At 36.0% G+C, this 20,633-nt stretch overlaps 1 protein-coding gene across 6 annotated transcripts in view; it reads left to right on the top strand.

The window, feature by feature from the left end:
* PDE3A (phosphodiesterase 3A) overlaps positions 1-20,633 on the top strand; it is a 316,302-nt gene that overhangs the window by 259,849 nt on the left and 35,820 nt on the right. For all 6 annotated transcript variants that reach the window (XM_074403199.1, XM_003934587.4, XM_074403200.1 and 3 more), the window contains 5 exons: positions 5,622-5,841; positions 9,398-9,483; positions 10,632-10,786; positions 12,465-12,602; positions 15,276-15,387. In XM_074403199.1, coding sequence (XP_074259300.1) covers positions 5,622-5,841; positions 9,398-9,483; positions 10,632-10,786; positions 12,465-12,602; positions 15,276-15,387 — 711 coding nt within the window. The remainder of the gene's footprint in view (positions 1-5,621; positions 5,842-9,397; positions 9,484-10,631; positions 10,787-12,464; positions 12,603-15,275; positions 15,388-20,633) is intronic.

The following is a 20,633-nucleotide window of genomic DNA, read 5'->3' as shown; positions in this document are numbered from 1 at the left end:
TCCTGTGTCCTGCTCCCCAGTTTGTGTGACAGATTCTAGAAAAAAAGAGCCAAGTGTAAAAAGAAAGGACTGTTCACATAAGATACTACACAGACAGATGGTAGAAATTAGAGCCACAGGCATAGCAAGAGCCCCTTTCCATTCTTGCCATCAGGTGCATAAGCTGTTTTCATCATGATCATTTTGGAGGGGCTTTTGCATTGTGGCATCTTTAGACAGCTGTCACAGCACAGTTAAATGTTTATAAAATAACCTATATCCCAGGCATGCCGCATCCAACTAATTAAATTCCTAAAGGTCTGCCAAAAGAGACAAAAACATCTATCAAGAATCAGACGGCTGAAAAGAGACAGCAACTCTCCCTAATGAGACGGGAGCTTCTGCTTTAAAAATCCTTGCTTCCCTGTTTGCATTGATGGAGCTAAGTGGTTGTGACATGTTTGATGCAGTTGACTGATGCATCCTGGTTTTCCATAAACTAGGAAAGAAGCTGGGAAGAGCCCCCTTGTGGCAAAGAGTGTAAGCAAGTGGAATCAAATGAAATGTGAGGAGTCTGAGGACACATGTAAGCAATAGGCAATGAGGTGAAGAGGAAGCAAGTATGAAGTAAGAAGAGACATACTGAAAGATAAATACTCTGTTTCCAGAGAGGACCAATGAAATTTGTTCTTTGTGCAAATCAAGCAAACAGTGTGTCCTCTAGTTCAGTCAATCAATGTTAATTTTAAATAGCTGAAACACAATTTATTATTCAATTACTAATGTAAAATAAATGAATGAAATCACATAGGACTCCTTTAATTAAAGCTTAAAAGCAGGAGGTTCAAATATATTTTATGTTTTCAATTTTGCTCTTCTAGTATGAGTCACTGACATTGTGGAGCTACCATGATATTATTCTGCTTTAAAAACTCCGTGAATTTACAGTTACTTTATTTGCAGTAGTCCTTCCCCAGATTCTTGTAAGTTTGGCTGCCCATTGCAGTGACAACAGGTATCTCTATACCTATAATCTAGACTCTGTTTTTCCTATACAAAATTTGAAATCATAGAGAACTTCAACTATGGTATTGGGACTCTTTTTCTTTGGCATTGTTTTAGATGCAATTTCTGTTTTGGAAAAATATTTGGGCTGACCACTTTCATATGGGCATGGAAAAAAGAGATATCTTTATCAGACAAGCTGGTTTCTTTTTTGTTCAATTAAAATTAAACTGAGAGAGTTTTGTAGCACAAAACAGATGGATTCATTTAAATAATTCCCCTGCAGTATTGTTTATTTTCTCTCATTGATTGCCCAAAATTCCTTGTGTCTTGACACACATTTTCTCATGCTCTCAGGAATAAGGAATTAAAGGCAGAATTACTCAAAGGAGTTGGCATTTTAGACTTTATTTTTAAAATTGTATTTTTAATTTTTTGTTTTTCAATGTTTTGATTTTAAGTATTTTACATTAGGACAGTTTGAATCATTCAAAAATTCATATTTCATGAGCTATGTCTTCTTCCTGGAATCTGCTAAAATTAATCAAATATAAAGTGAAGATAAACATTAATATGTTTGAGAGAATGCATGTTTATCTGAATCCCTTCACTTGTGTGTATGTAAATGTGTGAGTGTGCGATATATAAAATTAGATGAGAGTTTCAAAGGTTCTAACAGTCATCCCTCTAACTTTAGACATGATTACATTGAAACCTTTTTAGAAAATTTGTTTTTAAAGGTTTCCAAAGGTTATTCCTCCCAATTCCTTTGATGGTCCTCTTCCTGTAACTGAAATCATTTATTTATAGTATTTATAGTTTATCCGTTCTATAAAAAAAATTGGGTAAATGCAGTTGTTATCTGCATTTATCTCCCTATCTTTTTGAAGACTGATACGTGTAAATATGCAGGCACATTCTAATTCTTCCTGTTTTTTTAAACTTTAAGTAAACTATGATAATGCACATTGGGATGGTTTGGCTTTGGAAAAAAAAAAAAAAAAGAACGTATACTTTAATAGCTTTAGGTTCTCACCTGCAGAATAAAGTTATCCCTGCTTCTCAGGTTTGTTGCCAAAAGCTGTGCTTCACCCAGCCTGGAGTGTAGCAGGGGCGCCACCTCGGCTAACGGAAACCTTCACCTGCTAGGTTCAAGCGATTCTTCTGCCTCAGCCTCCCGAGTAGCTGGGAATACAGGCATGCGCCACCACGCCTGGCTAATTTATGTATTTTTAGTAGAGACAGGGTTTCACCATGTTGGCCAGGCTGGTCTTGAACTCCTTACATCAGGTGATCGGCCCACCTTGGCCTCCCAAAGTGCTGAGATAACAGGTTTGAGCCAATGCACCCAGCTGAATTATGCTTTTGATAGTGTTCAAAATATGTAGGCTAATACTAACGGGCATCCCCAAACTATGGCCCGCGGGCCGCATGCGGCCCCCTGAGGCCATTTATCCGCGCCCCCCCCCCCCCCACCGCCGCGCTTCAGGAAGGGGCACCTCTTTCATTGGTGGTCAGTGAGAGGAGCACAGTATGTGGCGGCCCTCCAACGATCTGAGGGACAGTGAACTGGCCCCCTGTGTAAAAAGTTTGGAGATGCCTGCTACAGAAGAACTTCTCTGTTACAGGTTTATTTAAAATTTCATCCCAGCCAGTACATTTGGTATCTTAAAATCTGCTTGTTTGTTTAAATTTAGTTAATCCATGAGTTCCAAGAACTCTAATGGTGTGTGAATTTTAAAATTTGTGTTTGAAAGTGAATTGCATGTATCTGAGGCGTCAACTGGCAGCTACTAAAACTTAGCAATGAAAAAAATCATTCTCATAAACTGCCTTCAGAAAATACATGGTGTCAAGACAGAAATGGACAATGTTCTCATGGGCTTTGAACTATTGTTCTATTTTAAAAAACTGCGTGGAAAACTGTTCCCAAACTCGCAGTTTACTATCAGAATAACTAAGGAATTGCCTAACACAGTGTCTATCAGGAATCTCTTTTTCTTATGGCACAGCAATTACTTTGAATTGCTGTTTTTGCAATTACTTTTTATTGAAAAAAAAAAAAACCACAATTACTTTTGCTCCAGCCTAATAAAACTTTGCCCTGGGCCTACCCAACCCTAACCAGACTTGCCCAGAAACCCTCTGACCACATCCCCTGCCCCTTTTCCTTTTTTTGCTAAGCTGCCAGCCACTGACCTCCTGACTGCTCTTCTGACTCCACCCCCTCCACGTCCCTCTTTCCTGAACACGCTTTCCCCAGATACTTCTCTACATGTCTTGCTTATTTTATGAGGCCTCCATTCAGATTTTATCCACCCCCACCCCTTCCAAGCCAGAGAGGCCTTCCCAGACCATCTTATCTAAAGAGCATCTCTGTTCTTCTCTGCCTTCTACTCTATGCATTGTTTTCTTCTAATCACTTGAATTTGTTAACTTTTCTTTTCTTCCTTTTTTAACTTTTATTTTTTAGTTTCTGTCTCTCCTAAAAAAGTGGGAGCTCCATTAGAGCAGGGATTTTATTTTTATCCTACTCCACCCATGGAGCAAGACTCACAATAACTACTTGTTGAATGAATAAATCATTGCGATTCCAATACAGATGCTTTGGTAAACAGTCTGCCACATCATACTAGGATTCAGCTCCTTAACAGTTATAGTGCCTTTCTAAGATTATCTGGAGTCCCTGTCTAAATCCAAAAACTAGTTAGAATTACACCAATCCTTTTCAACCTTTACATCAGAGCACCCTTATATGTGCTGTAATATTTGTGAATCTCATAGCAGTAGAGAAATGGGAAGGGATTTTGAGTTTGAAAACTAGATTTCCTTTATTTTATAAAATTATAATGAGAAAATATAATTATAAACTATTAGAGATAACATTAAAAATTGAGTTTATTCTAGAGTTTCCAAATAAAATATTTCTTTTTTAAAAAAATTTACCACCATTAAATAATTCACAGCAAACGCTTCACATAATGATACATTGTCTGGGAAATTCTGAGTTAAAACCTTTGTGAACTTTTCTTTTTTGGCTTAAGGAGACTATGTAATGTGAAGGATTGTCATTATCTTTGGAAAAATAAGTTTTTTTAAGAGAAGTAGAAATTGAAATAAAAACAGTAAGTCATGACATAAGGAGCAATGTAAATGCTGCCTAATAGGTCATGAGTTTTACTTTTCCCTTGGGTAGTCTCTGATAAAGGTACTGGTTTCTAAACCACATTTTACTAAGAATAGCTAGGTTTACTCTCTATTCTCCCATGTACTAGTACTGTGACTCTGGGGGTGGGGGGGCGCGGTTAACTTGTCTGGGTCTGTCTAAGTGGTTTCATTTGCTTAGTAGAAAGGCTGCAAGGGGTTTGAGCTGCTGATGAGGAATTAACAATAGATGTGTTGGAAAGAACTACAGGAGTTGTTGCTCTTCACACTGAAGCAAGGGGAGAGTGAGATTTCTCATCTTTAACAACTACAACAAAAATAACAGTGCCAACAAGAAATTAAAAAGAAAATTGCACACGCTCACACAAAATCCCTCAGCAACTTTAATATTCTTTTCAGTGGACCAGAAAACCTTTGGTGTGACAATTCAAACTTTTGAGGAAGCTAGACCCTGGAAGCAAACTTTGCTGAAAGCCAGCTGCCAGCTAACCACACACATAATTCCATGATGTGAAGGTGGATGGCTGTAAATTTTCCTAAGTGGTGAGAAACAGAGAATTGACTTTTAATAATTTCATTTCATTTGCCCCACAGTACATTGTTCAGCCATAAAATCAAGAAAACCTGTAAGCAGGTTGTTGGCCAGAAGTTATTTCTCTCCTTTTTTCCATTTTAAGTGCAGGGTGCCTTCTCTGTGGTTGGGAGAAAGTAACTTCAAAAGGCATTGTCCATGTCTTCCAACAGCTACACTTTGAAATGTCAGCCAGTGTCCTGTAAAATTCTCACAATCTAGAGTAAATACAGACGGTTTGGCACAAATACCCACACTTGAAGTGGAGGCTTTAGGACTATTGTTTGACCTGAAATCGATTATATTACATTTTAAAATGTTTTCTTCCAAAATTATTTTGATCAAAACACTCTTTCACACCGAAAGGCCTTGCCTCACTGAAACTGCGAATGGTTAAGAACGTTAATTTCCTCTCAGTAATGTATCTTCTTTATTTACATATTTTAAGCATCTGATGCCTGGTGAACTCTGCCCCAGATACTGGTTAATGTTTAAAACAATAGCAGATCCTGTTCCTGCTAAAACCTTCACAACCTAAGAGAAAGTAAACACATGGGAATATTTTAACTATGATTTCCATGTCAGAATGACAAGAAACAAAAATAGGGGGACAAAATAATATTCTTCTGTCCTGAAGTTACTCCAGGACACCAAGGCTCTGGCTGTATGTGCCAGCATTGCCACCGATTTTTTTAATGGTGATTCATTCCTCCCATTTAATGCTGTGAAGACACCCCAACCACACTGGCTCCAGATGTTGGTATGTGGAGGAGGCCAGCCCGGTGACCTGAGCAGGCACGTGGTTGTTATTGAGTCTATAAGGGTCCAGGTGAAGTTCAACTGTTGCAGTATTGCATTTTAAGGACACTTGTTTAGTTGCTTAGCTCTCATTCTTTCTCAGGTGCCCTCGCTAAAACTTCACCTCCTTCATCGCCCTGCTCCTCACCTCTCCAAGGAACTCCTGCCAGCAGCCTCGTCAGCAAAATTTCTGCAGAGCAGTTTCCAGAATCTGCGGCCACTGCGGCCAAACAAAGCCTCGGTTCTCACAGGGCCTTAACTTACACTCAGAGTGCCCCCGACCTGTCCCCTCAAATCCTGACTCCACCTGTTGTATGTAGCAGGTAAGGATTCTTTATGAACGGAAGTGTAATAATAAAACCATTGATCGTTTTCCCCTAGAAATACCTACCACCAGCCCACAAAGCTTGGGGTAGGTTTGCTACAGTCCTTGACAACCAAGAATGGGATAATGTGATTTCTGTTGAATAGGCTACAATAAAAACGTAGGTTTTAGTAATTTTCTATTAACAAAGATTAGAATCCATGCAGTTCATACAGCTAATCTTTAGAGAGGATACATGATTCTTAGCTGTATATGTTGTCTGTTTCCTGATGGAGAATATAGAAAAAAATGTGACTCAAAATTATATCAAGTATTCTGTTATAATTCTTCATTTTGTTGCAATGTTTGTACTTGTTCTCCAAACATGTTACATTGATATTAGCCGTATTTAATCTTAGTTTGCATTTCCCATTTTTACAATTTAAAAATGTGATGAATAATACATTGCACAGGATGGCTGGACTCATATAGTTATCTGAATGCAATTTAAACAATTGTATGTGCTATTCTATCACGTTGAAACAAAATTATAAAATGTTATCTATCACATGAGTTGAGAAAAAATGGCTGGAGTAATTATTTTCCCAAGGTTGTCACTAAGGAATAATTCTCTCTTCTTACTGGTTAATGTATTTTTATTGTTCTTAAGTAATAGCTTGAATAATTTATCTGAAAGCATTATGGTATTATTTAAGTAGAAAAACAGTTGGGTGTTTTTCTAGATACTATGAGAGTACCTTGAATAAAGTAGTATTTCATTTCTGAGGTTAATGAGGATAACTATTTGAATAAATGAGTAACATGTCGGTGTTCTAGTATCAAATGTTACTTCATAGACCCAGGTTTTATCAATATATTCAGTTTTAACAAATAGCAACTATTACTGAGCCTCACAATTTTCATTTTTATATTTTTTAGACAGAAGCTCTGTAAATTTAATAAATGTTGTTTATAATTTTTGTTTTTATTTCCTTTCTCTTGACAATTTTAAATAAGAAATTATTTTCATTCGTTTGCCCAGAGCCAAAGTTATTCTACTATGCACAAGTTATTCTACTGCCCTCTATGAGTTGTTTTTAATAAAATGATTTCTGTGGGACATTAATAGCATCTCTTTTCCACAAAAAAGCAAGTTCTATAGTAAAATATTGAGAAGATATATCATACTTTACTCTTAAAGATTCATAACACATATGGCTTTGTTAAAAGTTCTTGGAAGTTCTGTTAAAAGAATTTCTCTTTATTTTTGTTGTTGTTGTTGTTTCATTTGATGTTTTCGGAATTTATTTGACCACAGAACCAGTTTCTTTAGGTTAACACCCAATAGTTGCCCATGGATCTAATGTTTGGCAGAACACAATTAAGAAGCATTGTTTTATTATATGCACCCTGAGCCAAGATGAAGCCCTGTGGAGTAATCTTCATCAAGGACATCTGTGTTCAGCATTTTTAGGGAGAATCTCTCACTGTGGGTTCCAGACTTTTGGGAAATATGTCCCCTAAAGAAAGGAGAGAGATGTTCAGAAAAGCTCTACCACTCAGTAGCTCTTTTCATCATAGTGGTTTTTTTTGTTGTTGTTTGTTTGTTTGTTTGTTTGTTTTTGTATTCTTAGCAGGTATTTTTATAAAAGAGGTTTCAGAGAAAAACAAGGGGATTTTACTGTCTACTTGTTCAGTAATGTTTATAAATCCAGTAGTGTGTGTTTTATTTGTTTGGGCTTTATAAATCTATAATTCAAACCAGGTTTTATTATTGCCTTAAAGGCAGCCACCCATGTAGGCACAGAGAGGTCCAGAAACACACGACTAATTGTTGTGGTTTCCCCTGCTGAACTTGAAGAGTTTGGCTTCGAATCCCAGTCTCTTGGCTGCTGTAAGGTCTGTGCAACAAGCTATTTTTCTGGCATGAGAGCTGGCATATTTGAAGTACTAATTTAAATGGTCCTTTTAGGTATTATTTTGCAACGAAAAATTTTAAGGCTAATAAACTCTACTTCTGAGCATGTAAGCCTACCAATTGTATCTACCTTCTTTTCCCTTTTTGTCCGATCATTTTCTTTTTATTCTCTAAGCCATACTGACAGATTTAATAATTAGAAATATTTTACATGTAATGTTTTTCTGTTTACACTTAAGGGTTGAAAAGTAAAGTTACTTAGTATGTAGATATATCTAGCTGGAAAACGCTCTTCTCTGAGTGCACACACAAGCACAATTCAGGAAAAAAAAATGATGAGGTATTTAAGATACGAAACAATAAGCTGTCACTACTTTTTTCATTTTAGAGTGGGTAATCTGTGGTTAAATAACAAACAAAAAGATCCTCTGAGACCCTTTGTAATATTAGTCAGACGGAAAGAACCCAGCAGCAAAATGCAGAATCAAAATCTAATCATGAAGTTTTTAAACAAGATAGAAGAGAGAAGAGCCAGTTTATGGCCTCTGCTAGGCCATGTATGGGGTTACTGTTTAATATCTAAAACAGTCCAACTTCATTCCTCCAACACCCTCTGTTAGAGGGCATTGCCTACCTCTCTTACCTTTGTTTTTCTTGGTGGTCCACAGTGCCTCTATGGCCTGTTTCTCTCAACCAGCATCCCATGTAGTCAGTGTAGTCAGTTATACATTTGCTTTTCCTCAAAATGCACCTCTCTTTTGTTCATTTTCTTACAGCCTTAACGAGTAACTGATCAATCTGAAAAAAAATTCCACTTTTATTGTGTAGCAAAACATAAAATTCATATACTATCATTCTATTTCAACCTATGTTGTCTTTTCTTAAAGGTCTGTTTAGATATAAAAGTATCATAACCCAAAGAAATAAATCTAATAATGAGGCTTTCTTTTTTGAGGTGGTATCTCACTTTGTTGCCCAGGCTGGAATGCAGTGGTATGATCTCCACTCACCACAGCCTCCAATTCCTAGGTTCAAGCGAGTCTCCTGCCTCAGCCTCCCGAGTAGCTGGGATTACAGGTGTTCGCCACCCCGCTTGGCTAATTTTTGTATTTTTAGTAGAGACTGGATTTCACAATGATGGCCAGGATTGTCTCGAACTCCTGACCTCAGGTGATCTGCCTGCCTCGGCCTCCCAAAGTGCTGGGATTACAGGCATGAACCAATATGCCTGACCCATAATGAGGCTTTTAAGCAGGCACAAGGTATTTTATGGGGGAAGCTACTGCTGTCCAATATAGGTTAACACCTGCAAAATTGGTACTGTAAGTAGGTAGCAGCCTATCCCAGTATTTTCTAAATAATCTAACAAAATTTTACATCACTTTTACCTTAAATATGATCTGGGGTAAAGGAGGAGGAGAATGAGAATCAGATGCCCTAATCCTTTGTATTTATTACTCTCTCACAAAAAAAGAAAGTAGTACATTGCATATCAGCATTTGTGTATCAAACAAAATGAATATTTTTACAAAACAAATAAGTAGAAGGTAGAAATATTTTATTATTGTTGTTTACCTTAATGTACACTTAGACGGTATGTGCCTATGACTTTTTGAAAAGAGCAGGATATACCTACAGCTCTTCCAATATTTTCTAGCTGTGGCAGACCATATTCCCAAGGGAATCCTGCTGAGGGGCTCCTGGAGAGAAGTGGGGCGGCCACTCGGAAATCAAGCAGAACAGGTAATTCATTGTTTGGGATCCTGTTGCCCAAAATGGAAATTGCTTTATATTTTTTTCCTGATCAAAAGTGACCTACATTTCTGATTTTTGGGGGGGGGCAATGGGGGACAGGGTCTCACAGTGTTGTCCAGGTTGGTCTTAAACTCCTGGGCTCAAGTGATACTTTCACCTCAGCCACTCCTAGGATTACAGGCATGAGCCATTGTGCCCAGCCTGATTTTTAAAATTACAGATTGAAAAGGACAAGGGAGAAAACTAAAGTCATCTATAATCCTACTCTCTGGAGTTAATCATGGATAAAGTTTGGGTGCAGAGCTTTCCAAAATGTTTTTATACAGTTAAACATGTGTATATTTTTAAAACACAAGAGGCCATTTTATATAATATATAGAACTATATAGCAATGTTATTTTCTCTTGCTACTTCTGACATTGGAAGTGCTTTAAGTGGTTCCCAAAACATAGCAAACACTCAATAAACCTCCTTCAGGCACCTTACTCAGCTATGAGAAATGACATAGGAGCTCAGAGAGCATAGACTTCAGACTCCGGGTGTTTACTGATTGGTCTTTTAGTTAGCACAGTTTACTGCTGACTGAAATGGCAACAGTGAAGTGGGACAGGTAAGAAGGCAGTCACAGGATTCTAAGAAATGGGATTGGATACATAGGATTTCCCTTGCCCATAAGCACATGCCATCACTCTGCTCTACAGAGCACTTTACTCCTGGGTGTGTCAACTCAATGTCTTCCACCTTGCATCCCCATTCTACAGTAAGTGTTATAGTCAGTTATTCAGTGGGTTAATGTTTAGGGAGAGAGAGAGAAAAAAAAAGAAACCTAAAGTCACAGGATTTGTTCAAGGTATGAACTGTTGCTCTAAAAATATTATTGAGGAATTGTTGAATGCCATGCAGATTACAGATTATAATTTCCATCTGTTTTACTTTGTTAACAGATGTGTGCTTTTCTCCACCCTATAATCATACAGGATTATATGTTATTATATATTATTCTTGGATTATAAGCTCATGAAAGCAGTATTTCCCTAAACACTCTATTTACCATAAGCATCTTAGCAAAGTTTGCTTGAATGAGCCCCCTTTCCCCATTGTAGATCTCGTAATAAGTTGTTCTCTTTTAATTGTAGATGACACTGCTCAAGTTACCTCTGATTATGAAACCAATAACAACAGTGACGGCAGTGACATTGTACAGAATGAAGATGAGACAGAGTGCCTGAGAGAGCCTCTGAGGAAAGCATCAGCTTGCAGCACCTATGCTCCTGACACCATGATGTTTCTGGTAGTCCTATATCACTTAACTCACTTGTTTACTTGAGAAATCAGCTTCTGTTACAGATATTGGCTTAGAACTGAATCTTTGAGGCCTTGCATGGTGGCTTACGCCTGTAATCCCAACAATATGGGAGGCTGAGGCGGGCAGATTATTGAGGTCAGGAGTTTGAGAATAGGCTGGCCAACATGGTGAAACCCCATTTCTACTAAAAATACAAAACACTTAGTCAGACGTGGTGGCAGGCACCTGTAATCCCAGCTACTTGGGAGCATGAGGCAGGAGAATCACTTGAACCTGGGAGGTGGAGGTTGCAGTGAGCTGATACCATGCCACTGCACTCTATACTGGGCAGCAGAGTGAGACTCCATCTCAAAAAAAAAGAAAAAAAAAGGAAGAAATGAATCTCTGAAACATATTTACGGATGTATTTCATCTAGATTACACATGTATTATAACCCTTCCCATACATATCAATATATTTTTTCTCTTTTCAAGCATTATCAGTCTCTTAATGGTTCTATTATCTGGTTATTAAAAGCTTAAGTATTTATATTTATACAATGATTACAGATATTTATTAACCCAATAGAAAAGTAAATATAGGACAAAATCATTCATTAAAACAGCAGTTCATAAAGAAAGAAAGATGAAGGAAAGGAGGGAAGAAGATATTCATTGTCTTAGGGCATCTGTTGGTTTTCTCTAGTACCTCCTTGATGTAGAACATGAACCAATATGTGTTTTTCTTGTTATATTGTCGGGCGTATATTGACACTAGCCACCTATTAAAATATCCCTTAATGATGACATATTCTGTGTGTTTAAAGAGATCCATTTAAGGAGGATGAAAGCATACATTTGAGTGAGCTTCATTTTAGGGAGGTGGCAAATGGTAGAAAATTGTTGACTCTCAAGTGATCATCAATGGCTGCTATTATCATTTTTCTTTTACTGTGTTTGTATTTCTAAGTCAGAGAGATTGTCAGGTAAAATAATTTGTATGTTTCCTTATCCTCATTATCTTTCTTTCCTTCTTAAATTTTTTTTTTTTGGCAAATGTACTCATTTGGGACCATGTTATAAAAAGCCTTTACATTTACATAGTGCATGTTTCTCAGGAAACAGTAGATCACATGAAATAAATTAAAATCCCTGGAAAATGTGGCAGTTGTTATTCTATAGGATTAATGTCCATTTTGAAGCATTAATATAAACAATAATAATAGGAGTGATTAAGTCCTCATGGATTTTTTTTTGAGAGTTTAAGGAAGGAGCCCTCATCGCAGAAGAATTTACATAATTATGTAGAGATATAAAATTACATGTAATTTCAGAATATTCTGAAGTCTTTAAAACTTTAAGAACCTTGTAGTAGATCCAAAGCAGTTATACTAACTTATAGAAGAAACATCCATGTTTTTGCTGGAGTGTATATGAACCAGTGATAGGCAAGCACTTAATAGTGCAAAATTCATATCTGAAACAGCATTAGTTCCTTTCCTCCTTACTTTGGGGTCAATGTCTTGTTCATCTTGACCTTTTTTTTGGTAAAGATCACTCATTCACCTTGGAGTTTTAAGTCATTTATTTCCAATAGCCACAGTATTTATTGAATTTAGCAAAGCACAAATTTCCCTGTAGAAAAGTACATGCTGTTTAAGTATTTTAACCTTAAACATTACAGGACAAACCAATTCTTGCTCCCGAACCTCTTGTCATGGATAACCTGGACTCAATTATGGAGCAGCTAAATGCTTGGAATTTTCCAATTTTTGATTTAGTGGAAAATATAGGAAGAAAATGTGGTCGTATTCTTAGTCAGGTAAGAAATGCATTCATTCATACTAATTTAAACATAGGAAAAACAATTCCTTAGTTACTTAAAGCTCTGTAAATTCTTGACACTTGTGGATAGGTGTTGTGTGGAGAAAGGAAGTTGTAGAACACAACATTCTGTAGATTTCTTGGTGGTGGGTTAACCAAAGAAACTGGAACCTCAAGTGAGTTGAATGTCATATTCTGCAATTAAAATACTGTTAATTTTTTAAGACAAAGTAGGAGGGAATAGAGCTATATAAACAAGGGACAAACCATCTAGGATTCATAGAATTAAGCAAGAGAAAATCTGACACTAGCCCCTAAAAGAAGAAAACTGCCTATTTAGAAATACTAACTTATTGTCTGAAATAATTTTCAATGACATTTTAAAAACTTTTGAATATTATGGAGCTTATAATAGTAAACCTTATCAAAGATAAGATGTGCCAAAATGTGTTTCCTCCTATGCTGTGAGAAACACATCAAATAGAGTTCTCTGTATTTGAAAATCACAAACTCCTTTATATATGACAAGAAATAAAGAATAATACTGTTGCTGCCTAACCAGCCTTTAAGCATTGTTTTCTTTAGGCTAGACTACTTTCAAAGCTTTTCACATAGGTAATTATTTGTTTTGCTGAAGAAGAAAGAAAACATATAAAAATTAAGAATTTGAAACTGTTTGCTTTAAACCACAAAACAAAGTGATGGATTTGCTGTACTATGGAATAGCTGTCAAAATACACACCCTTAATTAAACAAGGAGGATGGTGCGATAATACGTATCAGCTTATCTTCACATTTTAGGTGTATTCTTATAAATTTGAATAAATATCAGAGTAGAGATAGTAAGGACCACCAAACCTGTGAATATAAGACTTAGGAAAGAATTCAGGACCCAACCCAGATTTATTGGTGCCACTAACACTTCTCAGCAAAACACTAGAAGAGAAATCACAGAAATGCTGATTTCTATGCAGTGCATCCGAGACAAGCTTTCTTTAGATCACTCAACATGTGTCTGAATGTGGAACTCTGTTTGGGGTGAGGATCCTGATCTGTGAAGACTGAAGGGAAAAGATAACAGGTGTTTCTTCTAGTGTTGAATTCTACAAGCACATATGGCTGCCCAGTCTAGGGGTACACTAACATTATTGATGGAATATGAGGCACAAAATTCTTACAAAGTCTGTTTAATATTCAGTTATTGCCTCTGCTGGACTCTATTCTGTCCATGACCATGTAGAGGAATATAATGGCAGCCCTTGCACTTTACTAGGAATTGAGAGTCCTGTTCTTCTTCCTTTCCTTTATTCTCAGTGCTAAGCAATGTCTCTTGTATTAGCTCATCTTAAGGACAGAGTTAAGGGTAGCTGTTCTGTCCAATTTACCTTTGCCTCATGCCTGAGGGAACCCCCTGGGAGACTGTGTGATCTTTTTCTGAAACTCATGACAAACTGCAACTTTGAGGGAGTGAGCTTTCCTGGAAATAAGCTTGTAATGGTACCACAAGATGTGGCAATGAGTCAGGAAGCATCCCCCCACCTCCTATTTATTTATTTATTTATGTTTTTTACTAGGGAGTGTGTTCCCTGGTATGGAGAGACATAGCTCATTTTGTTTTATATTTGATGTATGTTTCACAGAGTCTCGAAAACTTAATCTTCACAGTGACTTCAGTGCAGTGTTTTTAAAATATTATTTTACAGAAGAAGAAACTAAGGCTTAAAAAGAGAATATGCTACTCTTCTAAAGTCATATATTAAATATTCAACCCAGGATTCAAAGGTAGATTTATCCATATCAGAAGCCCTGGCTTTTTACATTCATTCAATTTCTTCTCAGATTTTCATAAAACACCTTGAGCTATTGCATCTTCACATTCTCCACATGAGAATTTGGACCTAGTAGAAACGTGGTTATGATAGCAGTCAGTTTTACAGCACAAATGACAGCATACAGAATTTCATTGCAGGTATCAACCACTCTTTTGAAGTTCTGTGAGCTGGGAATGGGAGAAAAAACTGGACCAAAAATGCCACAAAATGTTTTCTAAGACTCATGGATACCAGTAGACATTAAAAAGATTAAGAATAATTAACAGTTAGATTCCTGCAAAGTTCAGTGATGTATCTTTTGTTCCAACCATGTCCCAAAAATAGAGTAATATATTGATATATGGTCCTTATTAGTTACCGCTTACTTTTCCAATTTGCTAGACATTAAATTTTGAAAAAATGCAGCTTCATACGACTTGCTAAGTAGAACTTTTGGGGATTTTTCCTTTTATTTGAGTTTACAAGAACAAAAATCATGAAATTTTGATTATGGAACATATGTATATATTTTTTGCCATAGTAAGACTAGGACAGCTGAAGTGAATTAAGGTGAACATTCCAAGAAATCACCTTTTGGCTGAGACTAAATGGAAAAAGTCTCATTTCAAAAGACTTTTAAAGAGACACATGCAATGGAAATGAGTTAGCAGTTTCAGTATACAGCCTGCGTTTTGATAATTATCATTTTTATTTTAACCAATGTAAAAGGACATCCTTCAGATTTTGAAAAGGCGTTTAGTCTTTTCAGTTGCCAATGTTTACTTAGTTTCAGAACTGTTCTCTTTATGTCTGACATACAACTAGGGATGTTTCATAAGGCTTTGTCTTTTCTTTTACAGGTGTCTTACAGACTTTTTGAAGACATGGGCCTCTTTGAAGCTTTTAAAATTCCAGTTAGGGAATTTATGAACTATTTTCATGCTTTGGAGATTGGATACAGGGATATTCCTTGTAAGTATATGTGATTTGTGAAATACTTTTAAAATATGTTGAATTTGCTGTGGGTAAATGGGATAGTGAATCATTAGCAGGTAGCACAGAATGACACAGGGTAAACACTCACTGTGGAGACATTATATGATGATTAGGAAATATTGCCTGGCCCCTTTACTTTTAAGCTGAATAAGACCCTAGGTTTTACTTAACCTCTAGATGCCTCATTTCTTAGTTCATAAAATGAGAATTATAATACCTGCTTCATATGATTGTTAGGATCAAATAAGATTATATTTTTAAAGAGGTTATTGTAGTACCTAGCACACAGTAAAGCCAACTTAAGTCCACTTTAATATGGCTATTTTTGGAAATAGATAAATATTAAATTTATTGCTCATTTAATAACTCATCCCTTTTATTGGGTGAATTCAACTTTTGTTGTGGCATCTGAAGAGTTAAGTCGCTATATTTGTTTTCTCAACATAAGATAAAGTGGGCTGGTGTTTAGAGGGTCAGGAGGATGATGGTCTGGTTAATAAAATAGAAAAGAGACATCTGGAAGTGGTTATGGAAAAAATGATGAGAAACATTTTTTAAAAATCAGGTATATGGGAAGACAAAAGGAGAACACACAGTCAAGTGTTCAGGCTTTGAGTCTTGCAAGGATAAGTTTCCCATTTACATTAACAAAAAATTGGAACACACAGAAGATGTTAAGTTTTCATTATGTAGCATTTCAGGTATCATCGATCCGAACACATAAGTAAAATGGTCCTACAATGCTACAAAATATATGGTTTGGGAGACATGTCTAAAGGTCCAAACAAGGAAATTGTGGAGATATTAAAAAATCATGTAGCACATCAAGGAAATAAATATGTGGAAAGAAAGTTAATCAGACATAATATATTGATTGGAGCATGTCTTAGAAACATGTTATTTAAATCATATTTAAGCTTTTAAGTTTAAATTTTCTTTTATGCACTTCAGACTTCAGAACCCCGTAATGTTTTATGTAATTGTGAAGAGCTGAAGTTAAATAAAAAGAAATTAATTAATACTGATAAAGCACATTTCCAGAAAGGGGTATCACATTAACCTAGGGATTTATTATGAGCATGTTGTTTTCAGAAATCCCATCCACATGTACATTGGAATAAATAGACACAGCTGATAGTGTATCATAGAAGAAGAGAATGAAGAACTGAATTTACAAATGAGATTTTTCTGAAGAATACAGGACCAAAATACAGGCAGAGTAGGACAGTTGGAGTAAAGAGAGCTTAACAGTATCAAGGCCCCTGGGAACATCTGGCTGACAAATCCATGGAAGTTAGAAGAGAAATATGAAAAAAGGGGTAGTTGGAAAAGATCTCAAGATAAGCTTTGTGTTCTTAATACAGTTTTCCCAGGGCCTACTCTAGTTGAATGCCAGTGATTGACCTAAGTGTTCATGACTTCTCAAAGGCTAAAGAGTTACATAAGTAAGCTTTTGTAGAAAGGAAACCACAAAGAACACTAAAGAACAGCTAGTCACTAGACTGAATTTCCAAATTCATTGTTATATTTTCAAATGTATTTTAATGATATAATTAGCCATAACAAAGTTCCATTGAGTTCAAATTGATATTAACCTCCATGGACATAATAACTACCAACTTTTTCACAGGTAGTATATCATTGAATCATAGTTGAAAGATGGCAAGTATTTAAGGACAAAAATAAGTTTTCAGATTCTAAGATTTATTTACTTTTATATTTTATTACATTTTTATATATTACCAGTAAATAGATATTTTTTTCTCTGAAATTGCGGGTTCTTTATTCCAGGTGAAAATAATTTGTTATAATAAACTTGATTGTTCTATTAGAAGTCCTAGATACTTTCCATAAAGGGAATTTATTTACATCTTTCTATAGGAAAGCTCTAGCTTCATTTGTGATCACTTTTAATGAATATTTCATATGTGCTGGGATTAATTAATATGAATATTTATTAAAAGCTTCACTTACCATTAATTATAGTTAGTACATATAAAAATTTGCTATGTAACTACTTATTTTAATATTTACTTTGGATATATTTCTAATGGTTTCTATCTAAATGAATCCAGAGTTGAAATGAAGCCTAAGAGGAACTGAAGTTAAAATGGGGTTGGATTGACTTTAATATGATAATATATGCAAATATTAAAAACTAAATTTCTTATTATTGTTCTAAGTGTACCTCTAACAGTTTTCAAGAGAAGGGAGTATGTAGGAAAGCTTTTAAATGTGTAGTTAGAATCCTGATAAAAATTGAAGAATCTAGATTTAAACAGAGAATAAAAGAAATAAGTTTTATTGTAGTAGCAATGGAAAGACAATAAATATGGGCAACTCAATAATGTAAATGTGATAAAAATATATCAAATATATCATAAGTTTCAATCAAACTTATGAAAAATTAACGTATGGTCAGTACTCAATTGCATAGGGAGATAAATAATGTTTGGTGTCATTCATAGTCCTTTTCAGTTGGGCATTTTGCTTAATAAAGAAAAATCCATTCATATTCATTTATTGATGCTGTTATTTTTTAGGGTAGATTTTTTTTTCAATTTTCAAAGAGTTTCAGCTCTAAAGTTTAATCTCCCTAACACCTCTCATCCTTATTGAAGTTTGAGAAATGGGGAGAATGCCTCAGAACTACCTGTGATCATGTCATTATTTCATGGCAGCAAGAAGAATAGTCCTGCTCAACCTGTATTTAGTCCATTTTAATTAAGCTGTACATGATGTTCCCACTGATTCTAAAGCTAGAAACTGAAGTGACATGGTACAAGCTACAGGGAAAAGAAAAAACATATTTAAAGTGTTACCTTTATTCTTTACTACTTCCCCTCACCCTATGGTGCATAGGAGTATAGACATAATTTTAAAACTATATAAATTTGGATCTTAAAATCTGTGAATTTACATACAACTCCAACCCTCCATACCAGCTCACTTCAACTCTGTGCTTGAGGTAAAAGGAGAAAGTTGAGAAAACAAGTGTATCACGACGGAAGAGGGAGATGGGCGGACTCTGGGAAAGAGGTAGGGTGTACCATATGCTAGTGTATGCATGTGCGTCTATATGTCATTAAAGAGGGCGATGGGGTTGACACGTGAGTGAGGGCAGCATTGAGAAGACTAGGGTAATTTGTCCAAAATGCGGAGATGAAGGAAGAGGTATGATGATAATAAGGATAAAACAATGATAACTCTGATAGCATTTCTTACCCTTCTCAGTTGCTTACCCTGGCCAGAACAAGAAGAGGAATCTTTAAGCATTTTTATGTATCACATAGAAACCAGTAACTTACATTGACCTTGCTGGCTTCTTTCCTGGGTGTCTTTGCTCTTGGGTTGAGTTACCAGAGAGTTAATGGCAAGAACAGTGGAGATGCCAGCACTTGGCATAATACTAAATACATGCTAAGTGAATATTTGATTAATAAGCATGTTATTGACTGCTAACAGGACAGATGGTTTTCTATTCTTCAATCTAAGTGATTGATGACAGTGTTATTCTCCTAGATATACAGACATATAACTAGATGTATATATTTAAGCAGCTAGATTTGGTTAGCGATTTTTTAATTTAGTACTTTTAAATCTATACTCTTAATTTAGTACTTTTATCTATACTCAAAAGCAAAAGAAACATTTTAAAATATATATACTGGCTTTACCTAGCTTTTAAATCAAGATTGTACCAGCCTCATTGCAGCTTTTCGTCTTATATTTTCAGCACTAGATTATTTACTTAGGATTGCTTGCTTGTTGAAAGTTTGTAAAACAGAAACAAAAAATATTACCTATAAAATTTTCTGGTCCTAGGCCTTGGGGTGGGTTCAGGGCAGGGAAGATTAGAGCTCAAAAGCTGCGGGTTCACCTGGAATAGATGTTATCACTTCCTTACCCCAAGCAGGCTCTGGAAACACTATGATACTGCCCCGCCATCCACCTCTGCAATGCTATGCTCATGCACAGGTTTCTCTGACTTTCAATAATAATATAAGTAGTAACTACTGGCATATAGCAATCTTCCCAGCTTGCAACAGGAGAAGATAATTTAACTCAAAAGCTGGCTTCCAACTTACCTCCCAAAAGTGGAACCCTATTTCCAGACCGCCATTTTCCTGCCATACCAGGTCTCATTTCTGTCTTCTGCCTCCTTATAGGTGTAGAAGAGATTTTATTTTATTCTTACAAATCCAGCAATGATTCTTGGAGAAAGCTGGTGATCTATACTAGTTTTATCTTGTTCTACAGTAACAGTTTATTTTACATGAATAATATTTACATAAACTGTAAGCTCACTGTGTATCAGGGCCCTTAAAATATATTTCCTTCTGTAATTGTCACAATTGTACTATAAAGTTGGTAGTATTATTCTCATATTTTTAAGATAAAGAAATGAGGCTTTTTACTCTATCTTATTTTTAAGATAAGGAAATGAATTTTAAGTAACTCAATCAAGTTTGCATGGATAATAAATATAGCAGAAGTTAAAACATACCTGTCCGAAATCCAGAAAATTCTAGTATGATCAATTTCATAAATAGCCCAAGTACAGACATAAAATATGATTGTAATTGTGTTGCCTGTGAATTATTTGTAAATGGTAATGGTCTTATATCACTGGATATGGTCTATACTCAGGGATATAGATGCCGGTCTTCATAAAGTTGCTCTTTATGAAGTGCCATACAATATTAGTATTCATATTTACAACAGACACAGGTGTACAAGTTTTGCTATTTGCTCCTCAGGAAGCTAGGAGTTGAGTTTCTTTATTTTTTAAATTTATTATTATTATTATTTTGAGACAGAGTCTCACTCTGTCATCCAGGCTGGAGTGCAGTGGTGCAATCAGCTAACTGTAACCTCTACCTCCGGGGTTCATGTGATTCTCATGCCTCAGCCTCCCAAGTAGCTGGGACTACAGGTACCTGCCACCACACCCAGCTAATTTTAGTATTTTTAGTGGAGACAGAGTTTCACCATGTTGGCCAAGCTGGTCTGGAACACCTGACTTCAAATGACCCACCCACTTTGGCATCCCAAAGTGCTGGAATTATAGGCATGAACGACCGTGCCTGGCCGGCGTTGAGTTTCTTTAAGCTTTTCTGATGAGATCTTTTCAAACCTACATCCAGACCTCTCCACTGAATTTCTAGGGTGTTTACCTAAGATTTAGCTGCATATTATCACTTAAAGACCGATTCCTAACA

Source organism: Saimiri boliviensis, chromosome 7 (genome assembly GCF_048565385.1).
Source record: "Saimiri boliviensis isolate mSaiBol1 chromosome 7, mSaiBol1.pri, whole genome shotgun sequence".
Lineage (NCBI taxonomy): Eukaryota > Metazoa > Chordata > Mammalia > Primates > Cebidae > Saimiri > Saimiri boliviensis.
Note: the sequence above shows the minus strand (reverse complement) of the source record. Positions and strands in the feature narration are given on the sequence as shown.